This window comes from Caloenas nicobarica, chromosome 3 (assembly GCF_036013445.1).
Source record: "Caloenas nicobarica isolate bCalNic1 chromosome 3, bCalNic1.hap1, whole genome shotgun sequence".
Taxonomy (NCBI): domain Eukaryota; kingdom Metazoa; phylum Chordata; class Aves; order Columbiformes; family Columbidae; genus Caloenas; species Caloenas nicobarica.
Genome location: NC_088247.1, coordinates 91,427,147 through 91,450,119, shown reverse-complemented (window position 1 = coordinate 91,450,119; position 22,973 = coordinate 91,427,147). Strand labels below are relative to the sequence as shown.

Genomic DNA, 22,973 nt, shown 5'->3' with positions numbered 1-22,973 from the left:
CCCAACAATTTAGTAAATGTCATTCGTTTTTTGATATTTTCATAATGTCACTAGTTTGTGTTTGATTTTTTTTTTCCCCTGTGAAAACTTATCCTCCACATGTTAGAAACAAAACTTTGTTTTCCATTCCTTGTCTATTCCAGACTTTTCTCTCATTGCTCTTTGCAACACACATTAGAGTTTACCCTTTGTTATACTTTATTGCTAGAGGACAGTCTTGAAAGAGATATTCTTTGAGAAGTTTGGCTTGCTGGAGCCAGAGCGTATTATTATTACCACCACATGGCGAAAAGAAAATTACTTCTATTTGGAGAACAAGAAATACAGGTGTGTAATTGCAATAGATCCCTACTCGCTCATCTACCTTTCCTGCAGAGCTGGGGGTACAGTCTGCATTCTTTTGTGCTATTTTCTTTTAAAAAGTAATTACCATTGGAAGATAGCTGGGATCACTATATGCAGAGTCAGATGCAGAAATATGCTCTCTACTGCTGAGGAGGCTCATCTCTTCTGAGTTTATGGAAAAGGCAGACCTATGGAAGTTCCTGACAGCCATATCACAAGAGCACAGTTCCGAGCATGGGACTGGACAGCATATTCTGAGAACAAGATGGCACATAAATACTTTGGCTTTTAGCAACAACCTATTCATACTTTACAATGAAATCAATTACATTAGCACAACTGTAATAATCAATTATGTTTGATTTCATCCTCTCTGCGTGTCTGGTTTGTTATTGAATTGATTTTCAGGGCTGAACTATTGCCATTGTTCCTTTCTTTTTGCTGAGAAAAGAGGAAAAATGAAGCATTTGTTTTTCTTATCTCACAAGTTTGAAAGTTGTTTTTTTTAGTAATTGTAATATATTCATATGCCATCTGTTTTCTGTTTTCTTTCATGACTTTCTTTAATTTCAGATCCCTGTAATGTAGGCACTTGAGAAGTTTGATGTAGAGACACATGTTTACATACCCAAATAAAGGTTACCAGTCATCTCTGTATGGCACTTAAAAGCCATGTTAATTCTGCAAATCTCAAAGATAATTATAATTTTTTAACTTTGTCCATTCAACCAACTACATCTGCATTTCCTTCATCATCTTAAATTGGGAACTACTTAAAGACTTTGATGATCCAGAATATATGCTGGGAAAATATCTTTCTATAATTTTTTTAAAAATTTCCCTCAGTATCAACTAGCAGTCACAGTCAGAAAAGATCAATTGGATAAGATGGACCTTTGCTCTTAGCCACTGTGGCTCAATATTTTATGGATTTTAAAAATTATTATTCTCTATGGACAAATTTATTGAATGTGCTGCTTAAAGCTGCCTTCCCGAGATGTTCTGTTCCAGTTCCATTGCCCCTTCTGCCCCAAATCCTATTTATGTTCCAGCTTTATCCCTTTTGGGTTCTTTTATTTTTTATTTGGGATGTTTAGGTACTACCAGAAAAAAATTAGTGTATTTCTGCTTTATCTGTACTAAGTCTTTTAAATAGTTAATAAATCATCTGGGGTTTAAAGATGAACTCTATAGAGCTATGCAGTTCAACTGCTTCTAAAACATTCTTTTTAACACAGACATGTACGCTAAGACAAGATTAAATTTACACTGATTTTTTTTATTGCTTGGTTTGGCTTTCTTAGTTGTTTAAATTTACAAGTATTTATCACACCATTTGAACAAAATTTCCTTATCTTTCTTGTTCACCAAGAAATACCTTTAAATGATAAAATCCTGTGGTTTGTGGATATTATGTGAATGATATGTTTGTAACAGCAGATTATGTTAGCTGTAGAACACAAAGCTAGCCATTTAGCTTAAGATATCTCATACATACACTATGTGGAGTGTGTGTGTCATTAAAAATGAGAAAAAAGGGGTAGTCCTTGTGATTAGCTGAATTATTACTGAGTCAGAAGTTTCTGTTACTTACTGCCATGAAGGTCAGGAGTTTTGATCTGTGATGCCTTTGTCACAGAATAAAAGTTTAAAAATGTCAGCTAAGGCTTCAGACAGCCATGGTATGTTGGGTCCCAAACATCCAAGTATCAAATACAACATTACAATTTATACTCCATCCTTCATTAAATGCCTTAGGATTTAATGAGATCACATGCAGTATCTGGTATAACAGCACAGCTTGTTCTTATGGATTTATGTGCTAGAGAGAAGCAAACAAAATTATACTATCAGTGAATTATCTACCATTAGTTTGTCTAGAAGGCTCTTCACAAGCTGTTCTTTTCACTCTTGCTTGTTACAATAATAAATTTTTTTTATGTCTGACATTACTTTCTTTTTATGTGGTTCATGAACAAAAAAACTCAGAACAAATCTTGCAAGGTTATCAGTTCTTTCTTTGCTTAGCATGTAGTTCAGTTTTATCTTTTCCCAGAAAGATCAAACTTGTTGAGACTGGTTTGTTAATTCCCAGATGTAGCACAGCCTAATCCCTGAGGTTTGTGCAGGAATGTGCTAGTTCTCCATTCCCTTAATTCTTCTAATGAAAAATAAATGTATCCAATGTCATCTTAGTGAAAACCAATGGTTGTTCTTTTCAGTCATCTATTACATAAACATTGAAAGAAAGACAACCCTATACAAGATGAGCTCTTTGGAATACTTGCCATTTTTTTCCCACGTATTTGTGTGATTTCTTGCTGCGGCATGGCTCTGGGCACAACCACAACGTCAATACACTTCATGTCTTGTTTTTCTCCTTTAGTGTGTGCACGCAATTACACAGCCCTACAGGTTAGGAACCAAAATATATTGCACATCAGCGATTTTATTTTGGTCCTAAATGTTTTGAAGACCAGCTGCTTCTCTGTCCAAAGAATAATAAGGAGGCCTTGAAGAGAAGGAAAACTCCTAAATGGTTACAGCAAATGATTTAGTTTGTCAGGCTATTTTTAATGCAAAACTGGGAACTGCTTTCTCCCTGATGTAAAGTGGGTATCAGACTTCTGATCTAAATAAGAAAGGCCTAGCAAAGATTTAATTAAATGCTAACAGAATACTTTGGGGCTTCAGTGGTAGAAAGCAGTACAACTAAATATAAGTTAATAGCTGATTTTGTTTAAAAAAGCTGCAAGATGTATAAAAATAATACAGAAAATTAGATACTATCTTACTCTTTCCTTTTAAGTGTTATTGTCTATTACTAGAGGCTAGATCATTTTTGGAAGAAATATTAATAATGGAAGTTCTTTTTAGTGTGTCCAAAATCGAGAGGCAGTATTGACTTTTACAAGATGCAGAGAATATCAAGTTTATAAAAACTATATCTGGACTCTTGGATTAGAGATCTTGAATTAAGATACTGCTTATTAATATAGAGAGATTAATACTAGCGATAGTCTTTCTTAAGAAAAAATAATTGATACATCTAGTAGTAGAAAAATAGGTCCTTTAGAATTAAAATATTTCAGAACATCTCTTGAATTCGCTTTTTCTGTTCTAAGCAACGGAAAGCTACTATTACTTTGTTACATAGAAGTTGCCAGAAGTTCACAGTATATTTTAATTCCAACTTTGTTCTAAACCTCATTTTATCAGTTGCTGGAAACTATGAATTTTCCCATATTTAGTCTAAAATGAAAGATGTTACTTTTGGGAGAGGAGGCAATAGCTTCAAGCCAATTCATTTCAATCAGTTTTTAATTATTCTAGCACGATAAGTATTTCTGCCTATACGTATGTAAAAATTTTATAATTTGAAACAACTGGAATTAGCTTGGCTTGTGGCCTGATCTTGCAATTGCTTATACACCAAATCCGCCTCACTATTTCTTTGGGACTGTTCACACGTGTTAGAATTAATGAGATTGAGTTCTTCTGTCATTTTCAAAGAAAACTCCTAAGGTACAAGCCAAGTTTGTAGCCAACTGGCTTACTGTATTTAAATATTTAAAGTTAAAAATATTTTAAATGATCATATGTAGTTTTAGATGGGTTAGCCTTAAAACTGGCACAGTTTCCCTATTATTGTTTCTTATTTCTGTTCCAGCAGTACCTGGGAACATTTGCAACATTGTCATTGTGGTAGGTGCACAAAAAGCAGTCCAAATGGTGGACTGCTCCCCAAGGTACCAAGGAGCAAGTGATAGGACAAGAGGAAATGGCCTCAAGTTGTGCCAGGGAAGGTTCAGATTGGATATTAGGAAAAATTTATTCACAGAAAGGGTTGTGAAGCGCTTGAACAGGCTGCCCAGGGACGTGGTGGAGTCACCATCCATGCAGGGGTTTAAAAGGTGTGTAGACGAGGTTCTTAAGGACATGGTTTAGTGCTAGACTTAGGTTATGGTTGGGTTCGATGATCCTGAGCATCTCTTCCAACCGGAATGATTCTATGATTCTAGGAAAGAATTAACACTCCTGGTTATTTCACCAGTTTATATTTGCTGAGGTTCATAGAAGTTAGGAACAGAACTCTGGAGGTCTCCAGTCCAACACCCTGGCGAAACATGGCCAGTTTAGGTCAGATTGCTCAGGGCTTTGTCCAGTCAAGTTTTGATTCTCCAAGGAGGAAGATTGCATGACCTCTGGGCACCTGTTCCACTGCTTCATCACCCTTGTGGTGAAAAAGCTTGTCCTAATATTGGAATTTCCCGTGTTCCAGCTTGTGCCCTATCCCTGTGTACCTTCAAGAAGAGTCTGGCTCCATCTTCTCTATACCCATCCATTAAATTGCTGTAGACAGCAATTAGATCTCCCTTAGCTTTGTGTTCTCAAGGCTGAACAAACTCACTTCTCCCAGCCTCTTCTGGTATGTCCTGGTCTCTGGCCCCTGACCATCATGATGGCCTTCCACTGCAGTATGCTGGAGGGTGTCCGTGTGTTAACTTGTGGCAGAGATTCCAAAACTAGATACCACGCTGCAGATTTGGTCTCGCAAATGCTGAGCAGAGGATCCAGAACATCTCCCTGAAAGTGGCCATGTAAGCCACAGGTTGCCCCAAATGCACCCCATCTAGGAACGCTTGGCCAAGGTCCATATCACAGTTTCATTCCCATTTTTAGCCAGTGTAAACTAGTACTGCTGTTGAAAGCAGTGAATTGGTTTGGGTAGGCTTTTGGAGATGGCGTGGGATTGAGGGTGGTGTTAATTTGAACACAGATCTGCCTTGCAATCCCGTTAGTTTCCTGGCCACACAAATGGCTGTGCTGGCACGAGGGAGCGGGCCGTGTGGGCAGGAGTGGAAGGGAAAAAACAGGACCATTTTTTTTCTGTAGCAGTGCTGGTTTGTGTCAGCTTACTGTGACGAGACTCCACAGCCTAAAGAGACATGGAGAATTAACTGAGATTAGTGAGGTTTATGGCCAAAAACCTTCATATCGGTTAAATTAAAAGCTTCAGTTAAATTTCCCTTCCACTTTTGTAAACAAAAATAAGAAAATTCTGTGTAGGTTATTTATATAATATGCATCATAGGCTTATTCTGACAGCAGTTTTGTGGAATGTCTTCTTATTTTAATAGGTCCATTTAACTAAGGACTTTCATGAGACTAGCTGCAGAAAAATAAAATTCTTAATTTGTTGCTCTTTTGTACAGTACTATGGCAAAAGTCCACATTGGGCTTTTAGTATTGTTATTTAATTTTTCTTTACATAACCATTAGTTATTTCCTTCAATTGTACCATAGTTTGTTTTTTAAATAAGATTCTACTGAAGGGAGGAACTTAAAAACTCACCACAGTATTTAACATCAGTTGACATTTACCGCAATCTCTAATTATTGGCACAGAATCTGTCTGGCTTCTGCTGCTTTTATGGTTCTTCCAGCTTGTTCCAGTGTTTTTTAGTTTTACCATCCTGCTGTAGATGAGTTAGATGATAGTGGTTTCAAGCAGTTGAAGATCTACTTTTATACAGACTCTGTCTGCTCAAAATAATTTTGTTTATTGGTATAAGCAGTATAAAGATGAAAAGAAAGATTTCTGCAAAACCTTTCACATATCAGTCCCAGAAAAATTCTTTCACTACCCAAGCAAAAAATCCTGTTGACTTGGGACAGAGCAATCACGAAGAGGGATACAACATTAATGCTAAGCATACTTCATGTGTATTTTGTTAGGAAGAATGATATATTTAAGTACTCCATTTACCTTGCTCATGAGCTTACCGAAGTGTAAGTACCAGATAGATAAAAATTACATTTACTGTTTCTCTACCAAAACCCAATCTACTTTCATCCTGGAGACTTTGCAACATGAGTAGAAAGTTTGGAATTATTGCCCATCATCAAGTACATTGGAAATTCAGTTGGCCAGTTTCGTTCAAGGATTTGTGTTAATCTGTGTTTATTCTTGTAACATGATGTGCTAGGTGTTCTGAATACAGGAATGCATAGTTCCTGCTCCAGAGATCTTAAAATTCATGAAGAGATGCAGACTGTTTAGACAGTCAAATATTAGCATGGAGTATTTATATATTTTAATACTACTTATTATCTATCCCTAGTTACTCCAAAGCTGTTATTGGTGCATTGGCTCCTTGAAAACCTTGCAAGAAGATACATTCAAAAGATTTTGTGAGATACTTTTTGAAATAATTTTCTTATTTCAAAATAATTTTATAACCTTTTAAAAATGCAATAGGTTTAATTTGCTTAAAAACCAGGACAGGGCTGCAAGAGAAGTTTGAGCAGCATGGTGACATGCCACAGAGAAAATTGGATAGGTTGAGTTGCCTACTTATAACTTAAAGCTTACTATATTGTTGTCTAAAAAAGGAGTTTGAAATGGTATGTATTTTTTCCCCCACCTTGCCCCAGCAGCGCACAGGCCTGCCCACCAAGGTCTGCCTCACCAGATTCTGCCTTGTAGCGGTCAGATCAGCAGCGCTTGAAATTATTTGCGCATTTATCTAAGTAGGGACAGCAGAACTTGGTCCCGTAAGTTTGTCAGTTAAAGCCAGTAAGTACCCTGCTAATGCTGCTGTAAGCTCTGGGGCGTGTGTTGGCACAGCCTGTCCCTGCAGAGCCCAAAGGTGGCTTCTGCCTCCCAGGCCAGGCTGGAACGCAGGAAATGTCGGTGGCAGCAGCATCGGGCGCTGACTCACAGCTGGGGCGGTTTGCTGGGGGGTGGCTGTAGGAGATCCTGTCCCCAGCTGTCTGCCCTCCCTCTCTTTGCCGCGGACACAGTCTCTGCTTCGTGCAGCATTTGTTTAATCGCTCGAGTTTACAATCCCTTGTTTCAAGAAGCCTGTGCGCTGAATTCAAGTTTCAGTGATGCAGAGGAAGGTAGTTTGAAATACTTCAGCAGCTGTTTCCCGAGGGGCTGAGCTGCCCCTGCAGCAGAGGTCAGGAAGTGTAGCTGGTGAATAGGTTCCAAAGTAAGTTTTCCACTGAAAATAAGCCCTAAGAGTGTGGAAGCTCTGCCCAGTTACTAGGTGGTTATCTGAAAATCCTTCAGACTGCATTTTTCAGGATCCAGCAGCAGCCTTGTAGTGCAAGATAAAATAGGACTTCCCTCTTCTCGGGCAAGCAGGACAAGATTTAGTAAAGACAGCAAAACATAATATGTCTGTTTCCTCACAACTGAAGGCATACTGTATTATTCAGGAGTACTGCCTGCTAGACTGTTTCAGAGAAAACAAACGTATTTTCTCTTCCCTTTTTTCCTGTTTCATTCTTGCTCTCTTCCCTGCCAGAAGAAAAAGTACATGACGTTTGACAGTGCTATGCCACCAAGAAAATATATGAAGTGGCAAAAAGGATGCTTGATTCTGGACACTTCATTGCAGAGTTTTGGCAAATTTTGCTCTTAGTTGGGTGGAACTGGAAGAGATTAATTTTAAGAGCCAACTGGGAGAAGTTGACTTAAGGTCACCATGGGTTAGAAGAGTTTATCTGTGTTTGTACAGAGCCAACACAAAGAGTCTCAGTCTTGACACAGGCCTATGGACTTATATAATAATCTTGTGATCAGCTTTTGCCCAAAGAGGGCTTCAGATAATTTTTAGGTATTCTTATCTAAAAAGATATATTAAACAGAGTGGTCAAAGTTGAGCAATTATTTTTTTTTCTTTGAAGAGATTTTCCCTCTAGCTGAAGCTGAGAATTTTAAAAAGAATTTTTAAAGTTTCTCATTTGGTGATAAATATCCCCCAACAATAGTGACCAAGTTGCTGTGTAGCATTTTTCACATTAGACCACAAAATGTTTTTGCCAAGGCTGTGTCATCGTGTCCATTTCGCAGATGAAGAAACCGAGGCACGTGGGAGAAATGTGATTTTACTAGGGGTTGCATGCCAGGCAAGTTGTAGAAGCTGGAACAGAACACTTGCCTCCTGCGTCTCTGCCCAGGCTGCTCTCCATTAGTCTACTGTGCCTGAAGTACATGCTGCTTTCCAACGAGGAGCAAGACATAGCTGAATATCAGCGTAGGAAGTGGTTTCATGATCATCCTATAATACACATTTTTAAAAGATGTTAAATACTGTTTTCAAATGCAACTGTTGTCCAAAAACGAATGCTGTCAGATTATGATTTTCATTTGCGTGGGTTATTTTCCAGGCAGAAATTTTAACGGGCATCCCAGTTGGCAATCTCGAAGATGCTGAAAAGGTGGGACGCATGCTGTTACAAAGAGGGTGTAAGCTCGTAATTGTTACTCTTGGAGCAGAAGGCTGCATGATGATATCAGTAGAAGAACCCATTCCAAAGCACGTTCCTGCTGGGAAGGTCAGGGCTGTGGACACTACGGTACGTTTTTGTGGTTTAACTGTCTTGCTTTGGAAAAGGCTGCCTGAGCACTAAGGGAAAGCAATGAGTAATCGGCCAAATCTTTGGGCACTAGCACAAAGACTGATTTATGACGTGAAATTGATATCTTGCTTCCAGCCTCTCATATATTAAATGCCAGTTCACTTGAGTTTTATAGTCTGTATTGTAGATGTGCTAGAATTATTATACATACTGATAGTATCTTCATGTTCCTCCTTTACTGAAGTCGGTACCTGTCTCTGACTGTAACATGTGATGCCAGTGGCCTGAGCTGTGGTCCTGTCTTTTCCCTTTTGCCCAGTCATATAATTCACATTGTCCAGAATTCAAATGCTGTGGGAGAAAGAAGATGGTGCTGCTCTCACAGTCTCAAACGAAATGTTTCACTCTTCTGACACAAGCATGAATTGCCTACCAAGTCTAGCATGAGGTGCATCAAAGACAAATTTTTAACAGAATATAGTGGAAAAAAACCCCAAAATGTTCTTGCAGCTTCGTGACGCCTATTTTGTGATGATAGGTAAAGGATACTTGGTCAAAGGCATTTTAGTCTTTGACATGAAGGTATTTTTTTACTTCCTACTCAGAATTAAATGCAGAAAGCATACTCTAACATATCACTAAATACAATACCGCTGGCAAAAAATAAAAACAGGACAGGCAATAGTTAAGATTACATTGCTATGAAAACCTTACTGCATTGCACATATGGGGCTATTTTGTGTTCCTAGTATTATCTGACATAAATCCAAAATAATTCCAGCGGAGTTATTGAGAGCAGAGCAGGTCACGTTGTATGTACTAACTATACATTTAAATGCCTGTTATAATAACGTCATATTACATATGTTCTCTTACAATGGTTCATTAAAATCCTGGAGATTTTACCATCTGGTGCATTCCGTATCTGAATTGCATTAATAATAATTCGTTCTTGTAGCATGTTTTTTATCCATGGACCTCATACCGCTTCACAAAGAAGGAAAGCAACTGCTTAAAAGATGAGGAAACAGAGGCATAGGGGACTGAAATTACCTAGCTCAGTGGCTTGCAGTGGCAGAGCTAGGAGTAAAGTCACTTCTTCTAAAGCAGAAGATCACTCACAGATTTGGACTGTGATGTGCCAATACTGTGAAAGGCTTTGTTTCACTGTTAAATTTAATCCTTTTCAATTTAACTCTGAAACGGAGGTGCTTTAGCTTTGTCTTCCTCTTTTACCCCTTTGTCATTTAGAAGTTTGACCTCGAGTTAGTGGTGATTTTGGAATGTCTGAAAGTTCTGGTTAAGGGAGGCATCACAGTACTGCGCTGCACGTAAGGTACTTGGTAGGGGACTACGGACACCTGACTGCCTCTGCCTGCTTTTAGCCCAGAATTAGAAGTGCCAAGGGAGTGAAAGGCAGAGCTCCCAAAGCTGCTCAGGAGCAGGATTTACTAGCTTGGGAGCAACACCTTGTGAACCCAGCAATATAGCTTCTTGCTCTGAGTTGGCAAATCTACTATTGCTATCAAAGCTTATTGTTAGAGTTTTTCTCTACATCACACAGAAGTGATGAAGAAGAAACATGTGTGATCTGCTTCTTCAAAAGAAGCAGAAAATTGCTGCCAGATCAGCTATTGTTTGATATCTTAAGATATTTGCTGCTCTTGGAATAAAACAGCAATACTGAAACCACACACTATGGCTGAAAAGTGCTTTTTGTCTTGCCTAGCAGTTCAGAGTTTCATGAGTGAACTAATTTAACGCTCCTCTTTTTCTATTAAATAAAAGAAATGTCTGAGCATACTGAATCCTTGCCCTGCCTCCTTGTGGCCAACAGGTTATTGGCTTTCACATAGCAGAGGATTTTCACAGTTAATTTTGTTAATCTACTTAAATACCAGTGGTTTGTTTTCAGTAAAACAGCTGTACTTGGTTTACTCTTGCAGACTGAATGAAAAAAATGTGTTGGCTTTCCATTATAGAAGTCTTACAGTGCTTAGACTGATTATCACTTTGCCTGAAAGCAAATGGTTTTAAAGCAACCCTTCCAAACACTAAGCAAAATAATGTCATCCTCAACTAACCCGGATAGCTCTATTACTAAAATAAATACGAAATGTTCTAGTAGGACATGTTATTCTCTTCAGAGGCATTTCCACAGTGGATCATTTCTCAGGGGAATAAGCACAAGCTGTAAGGTGGCTTAGCAAGTAGCCACCTTTCCACAGAGTATTCAGAGCTGTTCATGTCCACGCTCTTAGCATGCCATTTAATATTAAACAAAGGTTGCTACCTTAAACTGCCCAGACTTCAGCATCTTGAGGAACCAGGCAGTGATTTTTCAAGCTGCCATAAGCCAATCACATCTGGTTATGTGCCTGTATCCATACTGACATTGTTTGGCCCTGCAAAACATAAAGTTATTGCCAGATGAAGAGTTAAACGATATGTATAACCCATCATAGATTTGCAAAAGGTTAAAGAGACCTTTTGAAAACAGTCTGTATTAAAACAGAGTTTGTCATTTAAGAGATAAACAAATAAGATACAAGATGAGCTTCAGAGCCTCTTCCTCTGTGGAAATTTTCCCATGGCTGCCGCCACTGCCCATCGCCCTCTCTGCAGCAGCGCAGCTTCAGTACTGCCTCCTGGTCACCTCTGCTGTCCACAGCAATTCTGAAAATTTCTGATGAGGAAATACTTGGGTAGGTACAGCCACAAAGATTAAGAATTTGAGCTCCTTGTCCCAGGTAGTGTGCTCCCCATTCTCCATAGGTTCATCAGAGAGACGGAGGGTTGATAGACTGTAGAGCCTGGCTCTTCGTCCTAGCCCTTGAGACAGTTAATTTAGGAGTTTATTGGCAGAACACTGGGAAAAGCTGGCTCCATCTCCCGCTTTGTGGTGGAACATGAATCTTCAAGATTGAAAATCTGGCATTTTTCACCCACACTAAATCAGTACTATAAAGGGAAAAAAAGGCTTGTTGATTTTTTTTTTTTTGCACTAATTATCTTAATGTGGGCTTTACTAATGTATGCAATGCTTCCCATGACTGTTAGCAGAGCTCTCCATACACAGTCCAAAACATGTAGAGCACGAATAGTCGTTTAGAAGGAAGTTTTGCAAGACATGATATTGTAAAGCTGAAACATCTGTTTCTCCTGTTATAGCTAAATAGTGCAACAAGCTTTTGTTAAGAAAGTAAACTTTCCCTTCATTTTACTGGTTTCTGCTAGCTATTTTCTATGTGTAAATTTTAAATAAGAATAAAAATAAGCAAATTATTGAAAAGCCATCCTCAAATTTTCTGTATGAAATAGAGAAATATCTGATTAAGCCCACTAGCCCTATCAGTTTGTATTTGAAGCAGAAGACGTACATAAGAGACATTTGACACATAAAAGAAGTACTAATCTGTAGATAATATAAGAAAGGTATACATTATAATCTATTTTCATTACTTTAAATAGCTGCTTTTAAATCTACTTGACTACATGAAGTTAAATATATGCATTTACTTTATTATTGGAAGAAGCTATTTCCACTTCAGATGAAACTAGTACATGAAGCTGCATTAAAATAGCTGTGAAGGATAATTGTATAATTCCATTTATATGACACTTCTTCAGTTGGTAGCAGAAGGTTTCACAAACCATTCACAAATTTGATGATAAGCATTTCATAAAAAACAATGATATCACATACACTCGTTTTGCAGTTGCGTGTGCGTGTGTGAAGCAGTTTGCCTGCTGCTGAAGCAGAAGCACAGCTGAGGTGGAGCACAGCAGCTGCTTGTCAACACAGCTGTGGGACATGACCGAACACCGTCAGGTCAAAATTGTGCTTGAGGTGAAGTGGATGATCTGTGTGATGAACCACACGATGATCCTGGATGGCGGCATCTGCTGCTGTAGCCCTGAGCACGCCAGCCTGGCAGAGACAGACGCAGGCTGATGACAGGGAAGGCCACAACACCATCCATATTGGAGAGCTAAGCTCTGCTCTTTTTGCCCCTTCACCCGCGCTCTGCCCCTCTGCTTCTGACAGTCACGCAAAGTGTAATTTACAGCACTATTTACATCTATTTACATTTACTAATTATATTCCATTGAAACTGCCAAGGAAAATTTGTCAGAAGAATGTAATTACTCAAAGCTGGAATTTGGCCAGCAGTGAGATTAGTTCCCGTCCATCTTGCACAAAAGCATGATGGGATCTTACAGTGGCTTCAAGTGGCATCTGGGGACCAAGAGGAGCCCCTGAGGTGCTGCCAGAGCCCTGCCTAGGGCTTGGGATGTGCAGGTGGGTTTCACGGAGGCAGTTGGGCTGTCTGGAGCTCCAGGTTACACGGGCTCTGGGCCTTAAAGGTTTGTCCATGCCAGGCAGCCTCCGGAGGTGCGGCGATCCGGTGGTCGGTGGCTACGGCAGGCTGGGACATGGCCACTGACTCGGGCTGCACCCTGGGGCTTGGGGCTTGGCCTTTTCTTCTGATTGCTTCTTGCAGCTGAAGGTGGGGTGTCCCGTCCAGGATCCATGCTTCAAATTGGAGGGTTGGCACAGGCAGAATCTCTCCTGTGCAGGGGCATTAGTGGAAAATGGGTTGCTCTCTGACTAAGCCAGCCAGAGCTGCCCTGCTGCCAGCCCCTGTGTTTCCAGGTTGCAGCACGGAGATCACTTTAGAGGGGGAAGTAATGCAGGGTTAGTTTTTGTAACCTCTGGTTTGCTCCAGATCCCAGTTTGGATCAAGATGCTGAATAACACCCATGCATGCTTGCGGAAGTTAGGCTGAATTTCTGATTTCCATCCCACCTGGTCTTTGAAACACGTAGAACAGTTGCTCTACTTAAGATGTCTTCATCAGGTTCTGCTTGACCTCTAGGTTTACACATGCCATTGTGTGCACAAAAGCCCTGCATTAGCACACTCACCATCAGGAGATCAGGCATCTGCATGTCTGGCTTAGGCATGGATGTGTTCTCTGTAAAGGCATGTGGAGACACTTGGGCACGCAATATTTAAATGAAAATTTGGAATCACTTTTCACAGTGGTGGCCCTAGTAATCACAGCAAACCCATGGTCTCCCTTTTAAATCTTGTGGAGAAGCCAGAATGTTTAACTTCACAGTGTTTCTAAGCAGGAGCTAAAAATTCCCGTATAATTTCTTACATTAGCACCAGTCTACCTGTCTGGCTGTGCTTTTTCAATACAGAGAGTGCACAACCTGCTGAGGGAAGCTATGGAAATGACAGGTTGAGGTGCTGTGCTTATAAACAGGAAACTAATTTTTGAGACATGATAAAATTCAAAATTTAGTCTACTCAGTTATGCCTGAAATTTGACACAAGTGTGTGATTTATTCTGTATAGTCCTTCTCTGTGCGACATTCTCAGAGACGGATGATACATACTATTTGTCATAATCATAAATGTTACCGTTATTTTTCCATGTCAGTTCTGCAAAATGAAGGCTCGTTGCTACAATATGAATTTGTCATCAGATGTTTTGTGTTCAAATCCTATGAACTCCCTCTGATTTCATATTACGGTGTATTAGATCTGGTTCTTTTACTATGGGAGAGAATTTAAAAGGCTGTCTTTAAGCAGTAGAGTGCTCACTGAGCAGCTTTGTATTGAACTCTGAAGATGTGACACAATCTTTATTTTAATAAAGCCTCGTATAAGTGTATAGCTACATAATTTTAGATATGTCACAATATTCAGGCCTGTGCAGTAATTGTGGTCTAAAGAAGGCAGTGTGGTTTAGCAATTTGAACAAAGGACTGAGTAAGAGTTCCAGGGCTCTGCAAAAGACTTGCTGTAAATCCTTGGGAGAGTTACTTGTCTTCTTTGTATCCCAATTTGTCCATCCATGAATTGGAGTTGCTATTAATGTATTGCATATAAACCATGAGAAGTCTGTTAGAGGTCAGAACAAAACCTGGGAGGCCTTTTTCTCAGGCTTGTCATATAACCTCAGGCCAGTTGTGCTTCTTTGGGGGCTTTGCAAACTCATTGAAGTTCTTCTGCTTGAAGTTGAGAGGTCTTGTCTGTAAAAATATGGTTTACACTAAAAGTCTCTGACTTAGCTGTATCTTCTGGTTCGGAGGAAGCCTGAGCCAGAGGAGTGAAGTGGACACTGAAATAAAGCCTTATAATATAAATAAATCCAAAACAGTCCTCCTAATAACAGCAATTCTTTGTCTCCTGACTTTGTGGCCTAACGTCTGAGGCTCAAGGGGATATAAATACAACACTCTGTGCAATGACTAATTACTCAAAATTCTGTGCATCAGCAGAAGTGGGACTTGTGGTTGACTCTAATATTATCAAATGCCTTTGCTATTTAATAATCTTGTAGCCGTACATTATTTAGCATGCCGTTTGCACAAAGAACAGTGATTTTATTTCAGCTATCTCTCAACAAAGTAAAAATGCAGCTGGTAGTAAATGAAGCATTTGGCAGACAATGTGTCTGATGTACAGTTCTCTAACTTGCTAAGAAGAGAAAAATGTTGTTGAGTGTTTAACCTTTTCCTACCCCAGGATGTAGCAAGAAGGAGTAAAGTCACCACAGAAGGCAAGGTCTTCTTTTTTTCTTTCTCTTTTTCTTTCTCTTTTTCTTTCTCTTTTCCCTTTTCTTTTTCCTTTTCTTTTTCTTTTTCCTTTTCTTTTTCTTTTTTCTTTTTCTTCTTTTTCTTTTTATCTTATTTTTCTTGTCTTTTTCTTTTTCTTCTTTTCTTTTCTTTTTCTTTTTCTTTTTCTATATTTGTGCTCTATTTTCTTTTTTTCTCTCATCCTCCCTTTTTCAAGGAAAGAGAAAAAGTTACTATCGGACAAACAGCTTATCTATCAGCAGGGTTTATTCACACACCAACAGAGAGGAATTATGCCCAGAGCTCCCATTAAACATCCCACAAACCGACAGCATAATAGCTTCCTTTCTTTGACACGCAACCAAAATAGGTTAATAAATAAGTTTAGTTCCAGTCATAGCCCACTTTCTGACTTAGCCTTCTGCATTCCCTCTTTTACAAATATGGAATCCATTGAATTTTGGAACAGAAAAACCATGAGGAATAAGTTAATCTGCCCAACACTCCAATCAGCAATCTGCACTGTAAATCTATTTAAAGTTGCATCTATTATTTTGTGAAGTTCAGCTGAACTGTGAAAGGGCACATGACTGAAATCACTGCATTTGAGTTGACTCACAGTTAAGTGTAGATGGGAATTGCTGGGCTCATCACAAGTTGCTGCTTCTGATTCAGACCTTCTGAAGACCCTTCAGTTTTTGGAGGCTTGGTGAGTGGCTGGAAGGTGCAGAGGTATCCAGCGAGGAGAGGAACTGCGAGAGTTGCGTCCCTCTGCTTTGGCAGTCAACTGAGGAAAGCTGCTGCAAGCTGGATGTGCCCTCTTTACCCTTTGAGAGCAGAAAGCTGTATTATCCCCATTTTACAAATAGGAACAATGGAACAAAAATGTTCCCGATTAGGTGCTCCGAAGCACTAGCTAAAAATGTCCTGCTCCAGGTTGCACAGGGAGTTGGGGTGATGGAGCCAAAAATGAAGCACAGGCATATATTGTCCCATGCTACTCTCTTAACTTCTAGACAACGTTGTCATGGAAGGAAACACTGTTTATCTGCTTAGTAACTGTCTATTTTAATCTGTACGAACAAACAATGTAAACAAAATGAGCAAACAGAAGCAGGCTTGTGCAGAACAATTTGCAGCCTTGTTTTCCAGTGGAAGATTCCACAGACCACCCAGGCTTTGCTCTAGTCCTTTTCTCAACTGCAGAGCATCTAATTAAATCCCTCTCCATTCCTGACTCAAAGTGGAAGGGAGCCTACAGTCCTGTGCAGCTTCTTTCCAGATGGAAATGCATAATTTAACAGAGATACAGCTGGCAGGGAGAAGTGGGCCCAAAGCATTATTAGCATTTGCCACAAATTGCATTAAATTACAAGGAAGTACTTAATGAAGATGTAGAATTAAAAAGAAGATTAAAACCAATATTTACTTTTCTAAGCCCCTTCTAAGGTTGCAGAGTGCCAGGCAACAAAAACCTCCTAGTAAAACTGAATTTCTGTTTCGGTTACTTTAGTGATACTGAGAATTGCTTGGTTTTGCTACACACCATCAGTATCAGGTCATGACATTTTGTCCCATTGCGTCCTACAGCTTTGTTCTGTATACATGTACACATATACATAAAGTTGCTAAGCACCTTACATTATTTACTTCTTCTGTACTCACAGCACAAGGTGAAGTACTATTCTTACTGCTGTTTTGTAGATGAGGAGCAAAAGCACACAGAGACTGGCTTGTCAGTGGCAAGTGAATCTGCTTCCCTTGATTAAAACCGTAACTTCTTCTCTATGCTTCTCTTCAAAGAGAATTAGGACTGGAGGAAAAATTTTGTCAGGATGTCAGCTCTCTCATTTTTAGCACAGGACATCATTGTAGATGTCCACATAAACAAGGAAGTACATAGCAGTGCTGCGTTGCTTTGCATTGGATGCTTCTTGAAGAAGCTGTAAGGGATTTGTGGAAATGTGCTACAAAAACAGGTGCCTTGGTTCCACTACTGTCATACTGAGAAATATTCCAGTTTGGAAGTTAATCCACTTGATTTGTCTGGACAGAAAAAAGTAGGGATGCTGGCAGCATTTATGCACCAACTCAAATGTTTTGTTTGGGTGCCAGAACATGTGAAGGATACAGAATCCAACATCTGGACCCAAGATTACATTCTGATGAGGTCTAGGGAAGCAGAGTTCAGAAATATCTTGAAGCTATCTTTGTGCCATCTCACTTTTGGGATGCTTTAGTAAATGAAACAATGGTATAAAACAATTGTATAATTCATATAGGTTGAGAGCAGAGTAGGAAATGACCCATTTATTGCTTTTCTTGGGCTAACTGTGGCTTGCAACGCAAGTCAAAGTCATTGCAGCAGAACGTGCCACATCCCTTTTCTTGATTTGTTCTCTTCCCCTTATCTTTATGGTGAAGCCCGCACAAGGTCTCCTCCAAGGGGGTGTTCAGTCCAGGTATGGAGCTCACCCAGTGTTTGGAACAGATATGGGGCCGCCAACGCGTGCACACAAGACAGTTTCAGCTGTAATGGTGTATAGCACCATTATATCTGAGTTGCACAAGGAAGGAAGGAAGGAAGACCAACTGTGTGCAGCCATCCTTTCTAATTAAATTCCTGCAGATAAAATTAGCTACTGGAAGCTGGCACTTCTGGCACATCCAGAGCGTCACCTTCCCAAGTGTCTTTTTCTGGCCTGAGCCGTAGGAAGTTGAAAATGTGATCTGCTGTGTAATAGTGCAGCATATTCTTGGCCAAACTCCTCGTCATTTCTTACTTCTTGCATTTATGGTTAGCTTACAAATGCCATATGCCTCTTTTCTTTTTTAAAGCTCCTCTTTGCAGAACCAGGTATCATTCTGGCTATTGTAGAACGTGACCTGTTCTTCTCAGTTTCTTCTTGTCTGTTCTGGCTATGATGAGAGAGAAGGCAAACCTGGCTTCTGAGCCCCTTGCCCACTTACTTACCCAGAAATGCCAATTGCAGTAATGTTAATGTTGAACTAAGACCTGGTTTCCCCCAACAGAGTTTTCATTGCCAAGTAATTTTGGTCACTACAGAAACCAGAAAGGTTTGTGTTGGATCGGTGATATTGCATAAGTACGTTTTCAAAAGAGCAAGAACAGAGAAATGAGAATAGTGGGGAAATCAGGCTCCTTGCTTTTGCAAATTCTAACCACAGAAAATGCCAGAAGTTTTATTTCTTATCAAGAATAAAGGAGTTGATCTTTCATTGCCCGTACCATGGTCAGAATATATTTTAATAGCTTCAGCTAGACAAATGGAAGGAAGCTAACACCATAAGTCTTGGTGATTGATGGCAGTAACCTATAGGAATGCCTTTAACGGCCAGTTTGCAGTTGAGCGTGATGATTTTGTCACTTTTCTCAGGGGTTTTTCTGTGTGTGTGTGTAGGGATAGACATCCAGATATAAAACTAGCTATTCTAGAATAACTCAGCTGTAGAAAAGCAGATTCCCGAATTCTGGCAGCAATGTTTGTCAGCTGCCCAAATGGCTAAGCAGTATTGGTTTTATTCATTTCAAAGCACAATTAGACAGCAAAATACAGGGAAAAGGTGAGGAAAGTCTCTGGAATCTTGTGCCGTATTATTGGTGTCTGTGATTTTCTTACTGAAATCATTAAGCAGGCAGTATGTCTGTTGGAAAGATGCATTTTATGGGAAATACCACAGAGAATGCCTTTCTGTCAGCAGCAGTGCCTTGGGGCTCACTGCTGCTGAAGACCGTGAGTGGGGAGTGGGAGCCTTGTTTTCTACTCGCCTGCCCCACAGGTGGAGGACAACAGAATGGGTGGGTTCTAGAGCAGATCTGCAGTTCCGGCTTGTAGGTCAAATCTTGCTGAACTCAAAGAGGAGAGCTACAACTCAAATGCTCATCAAAAAGATGAGACAAACTCCGTAGAAAAAAGAATGCAGGGAGCTGGCAAGAGGACAAGGCTAGAGTGAGTTCAGACCAAAAAAACTCCTGAAGTTTGGTGGGTTTTTTTTTTCCCCTCCAGGATGTGTAGTTCAGAGGTAGGCGGGAGCAGTGGCCAGCCAACAAAGGCTAGATACTGTGGTTTTGAAAGAGGCACTCGAGCATATGGAGCTTTCGTGCAAAAAAAGAATGTTTTTTTGATCAATTCCAGGCGAGATGGCAGTTGTGTCATTCTGAGTGCATCTCGTCAGATTAGATGGGATCACTAAGAGTCTTTTGGCATTTTCAGTCTGAGAGAAAAAAAAACACATGTGGCTAGTGAAATTGCCCAGCAAGGAGATTTCCCCCTCCTGACTTGGCTGTTGGATTATGGGGTCTTGAAGCCATGTCAGCCCCTGACATGATACCGGGTGACACAGTCGGTGACAATTTGGCCAGTTCTGTCCTAGTTGGGGAGCTCGTTGTTTGGAAGGGAATCCCACTGCCAGTATTTGCAGTGCACCTTCAGAATAACCTGGTGTATTCTGGGCAGGGCTTCGGCTCCAGTTTAATTTATTCATTAAATAGAATTTGTGAATTAACACGTAAGGATGAGCTTTGTTATTAAGAAATTGCGAGTTGGCGTGAGTATGACGTGAATAATAAAGGGAGTGAAGTACTTCTCAAGGAAGTGAGATAAGTGAAGCTTTTGATAAGATAGGAGAGTAGCTGCATGTTGCTGAGGCTTGATAAACCAGTCTGAGAAGTACAAATCAACCTACTGAGGAGCTGCTATATTTAGGGCTGAGCTTCAGCCACGACTCTGATTTTGTGCAAGTTCAAACTTTGGGAAAGGTAGCTACAGCTCCTGTAGCATGTTCAACTGAAAGTCCATCTTATTTCTGTTAGCAGCGATGTCCACGTGGTTCCCTGTTGTTGACACATATTGATACACAAGCTGTTTTTTGCAAGAGTGCCACTGGAGAGTTTTGTATTGAGCTGGAGTATAATGAGAGTTTTCCAGTACTTTTTTTTGTATGTTGTAAGTTTTCTATGTGCACTCCAGAAAAAAAAAGTGTGGAGGGTTTCCTCAGCTGATTTTGAGTTTCTCGGTGAGGTATGAACTTTCAGACGAAATGAAAGGAGGTCACAGATCATAGCTCAAGTGTGAAACCAGGGAAGAAGCAGGTACCAAGGCAAAAGCTAACTGAAGCTTAAATGGAAAATATACACGGAGGTATATCCTAAATGGAAATATTCCTTGCCAAAATATCTATCACTCTGGTAGCACAGGAATCAGAGTAGTGGTGAGTTGTTTGGTTGATGGGAATCTCACAGGTTCAGCAACATGGATCTGTTGTTTTCAGAACAGTGTGTGGAGTTCCCGGTTCAGTGCTCTTCCTCCATTGTGTAAGAAAGAAATAAATTCGTCACCTCTCATTAATGCTATCTGGAGTTGAAAGGAGTTTATATGAGCATCATCACACTGAATTGTTTCGATGATTCAGGAAACAGAGTACTCCCTATGGGTGAACGCTTTGTTGGTTTTCTGTGGTTAGTTTACAACACAGAATAACTTTCTTCCCTGGTGCTGAGTGGCATACTGGGATATTATTACCTGGCAGAACGCAGCTCTCCTGTGCTCCCTCCCAGATTTCATCAGTGTGCACTAAGAGAAAGCCACCACCTCACAGACACTTTGCAGCATTTTTCTTGTAAACAGCAAGATGAGAGCTCCTCTGTTCTGATCCTGACCAAGAGTCTAGCAGAGCTGTGGGCATCTCGTGGAGGTCCACTGATCCAGTAATTTTGAATACCTCAGTTTTGGGGTTCCCAAGCTGTGCCTCATGTTCGAAGGACATTTTAAAGTCCATGCAAGATCAGGAGCTCTGGATTCAGCCCTGAGATGTCTCAAAGTGGGTCTTCTTAGCATCCTTGATCTTAAGTTGGGTTCATTTCCCATCATGTGAAATAAGAGCACTATTACCTTGCATCAAAACAGATGCTGTAGAGGGGCTTTGAAATGTAAAGCAGGACTGTGTGATACTGCCAGCTCTCTAGATACTTTCAGCTGTGCTTTTTAGATGACATACAAATTAAAAATCGCGGAGTTGTGAATGTTGTATGTTTTATTTCCAACATTCACCACAAACCAGATAACTTTTTGGGGGAATTCATGCATCTGTAATGCTTGTCGCTGATCATTTTAGAAACAGTGAATAACAATGTCGTAGGGTGTTTCAAAAAGGAAAGAAAATGCACGCAGGAGGCCTTGTATCACGATTAATCTCTCAGGAATGCAGGGGGTTAACGGTCAGGCTGATTAATCACTGTTAATGAACCATCAGGAAATCTGTCAGGAAGTGGGTAAAAATTCCTGATGGCTGATGTGAAGCATTGTGTGGTGTGCTTTGGTTTTGATGTCTCCCAACCGATAGTCTACAGTGGCTGTAGGTTGGTTACCTCTGAGTTCTCAAGACACATGAAGGACCAGACGACATGCTGCCCTTGTTCAGATTAAGTGAGCAAGAAATTTTCTCCATGCATGGCTGTGCAAGTATGACACAACTTAAAGGCAAGAAAGTCAGGGATTGCTCCTTCCCACGGCTTCCCAGAACAGAGGCTGGAAAAGATACAGAAAGGAAGTGTGATCGTTCCCTCGTTTCTCCGGTCTGAGCCCACAAGGTAGAGGAGGAGGAGTGGAAAAAGCGGCTTTCCCTGTGTGATCAAGGAGCCAGAGTATTAGGACTTGGACACACAACGGAGTTAATGAATTGCCTGGTGTTGACCCAGGGTGAGGTTTCACAGTTGGCGTACGCTGACCCAAGATCACGCTGCTGCTAGAAGGAGCGTTTCTAACCTCTTTCTCCTTTGCATTGGACCAGCTGTCATGTGGTAACACAGCAGCTTGCTGATCTGGGTGGAAACTCATGTTTCTTGGTCAGCGTTGGCTGGTTTAGTCTTCAGATGGATCTGAGAACTAACTGATCTGCCTCTTTCCTTGGCCGCACGAGAGCGAGATCTGATGTCGAGGAGGGCGTGGGAACATGAGACAGGGATAAAAACATGAGTGGGGACTGAGCCTTTCAGCAAGAACATAACCATGGGTTGGCTTAAGCCTATTATGAAACTGCAGTCTGAATCACTAGAATTAAGAGTGCACTGTCAACCTACAGGGAATGCAAATTAGAATATGTTAGCTTACACCTCCCGCCGTTGTTAACGAGTGGCTGAGCACAGCCATTCTGCACGTGGCGGGGAGGAGGCAGCGTGTGATGGGGCAGCAGGTAACAGCTCCTGGAGCCTTGGTCTGGAGCGTGCACAGCCCATCAGGCAGCACCGGTGCGTGTTTGGGGATGGCAAGGGGGAAGAAGAAGAGACGAGCACTGCTACTGTGGATTCTCTCTATGTATTTTCTGTTGGCTTAGGGTAACATGTTCGAGCAAGTCTTTGTGACAAGACTGTGGAAACACTTGGTTACCAGAGCACAGATTAAGCACAGTCATGTGGCTGTGGATCCAGACACTAAAGGTCTGGGGCACGGTGTGCTTCTCCTAGTATGTCTCCTTTATCCTCAGCCCAAGTAGCTTTGTAGCGCTCTCTAGTCGGCACCAAAAGCCTAACTTAGACTTGAAAAGGCGAGCCCTGTTATTTATTTCAAGTTCATTTGCTTTTTATTGCAAAATTTGGTAGTTCGGTGTTAAGGACTTTTTATCATTTTATTCTCCATGCAGAG

General features: G+C 40.6%; 1 protein-coding gene across 2 annotated transcripts in view; it reads left to right on the top strand.

Moving 5' to 3' along the window:
- The window catches only part of RBKS (ribokinase), a 68,645-nt gene that overhangs the window by 40,235 nt on the left and 5,437 nt on the right, over positions 1–22,973 (top strand). For both annotated transcript variants that reach the window (XM_065630387.1, XM_065630386.1), the window contains one exon: positions 8,527–8,715. In XM_065630387.1, the coding sequence (XP_065486459.1) occupies positions 8,527–8,715 (189 nt within the window). The remainder of the gene's footprint in view (positions 1–8,526; positions 8,716–22,973) is intronic.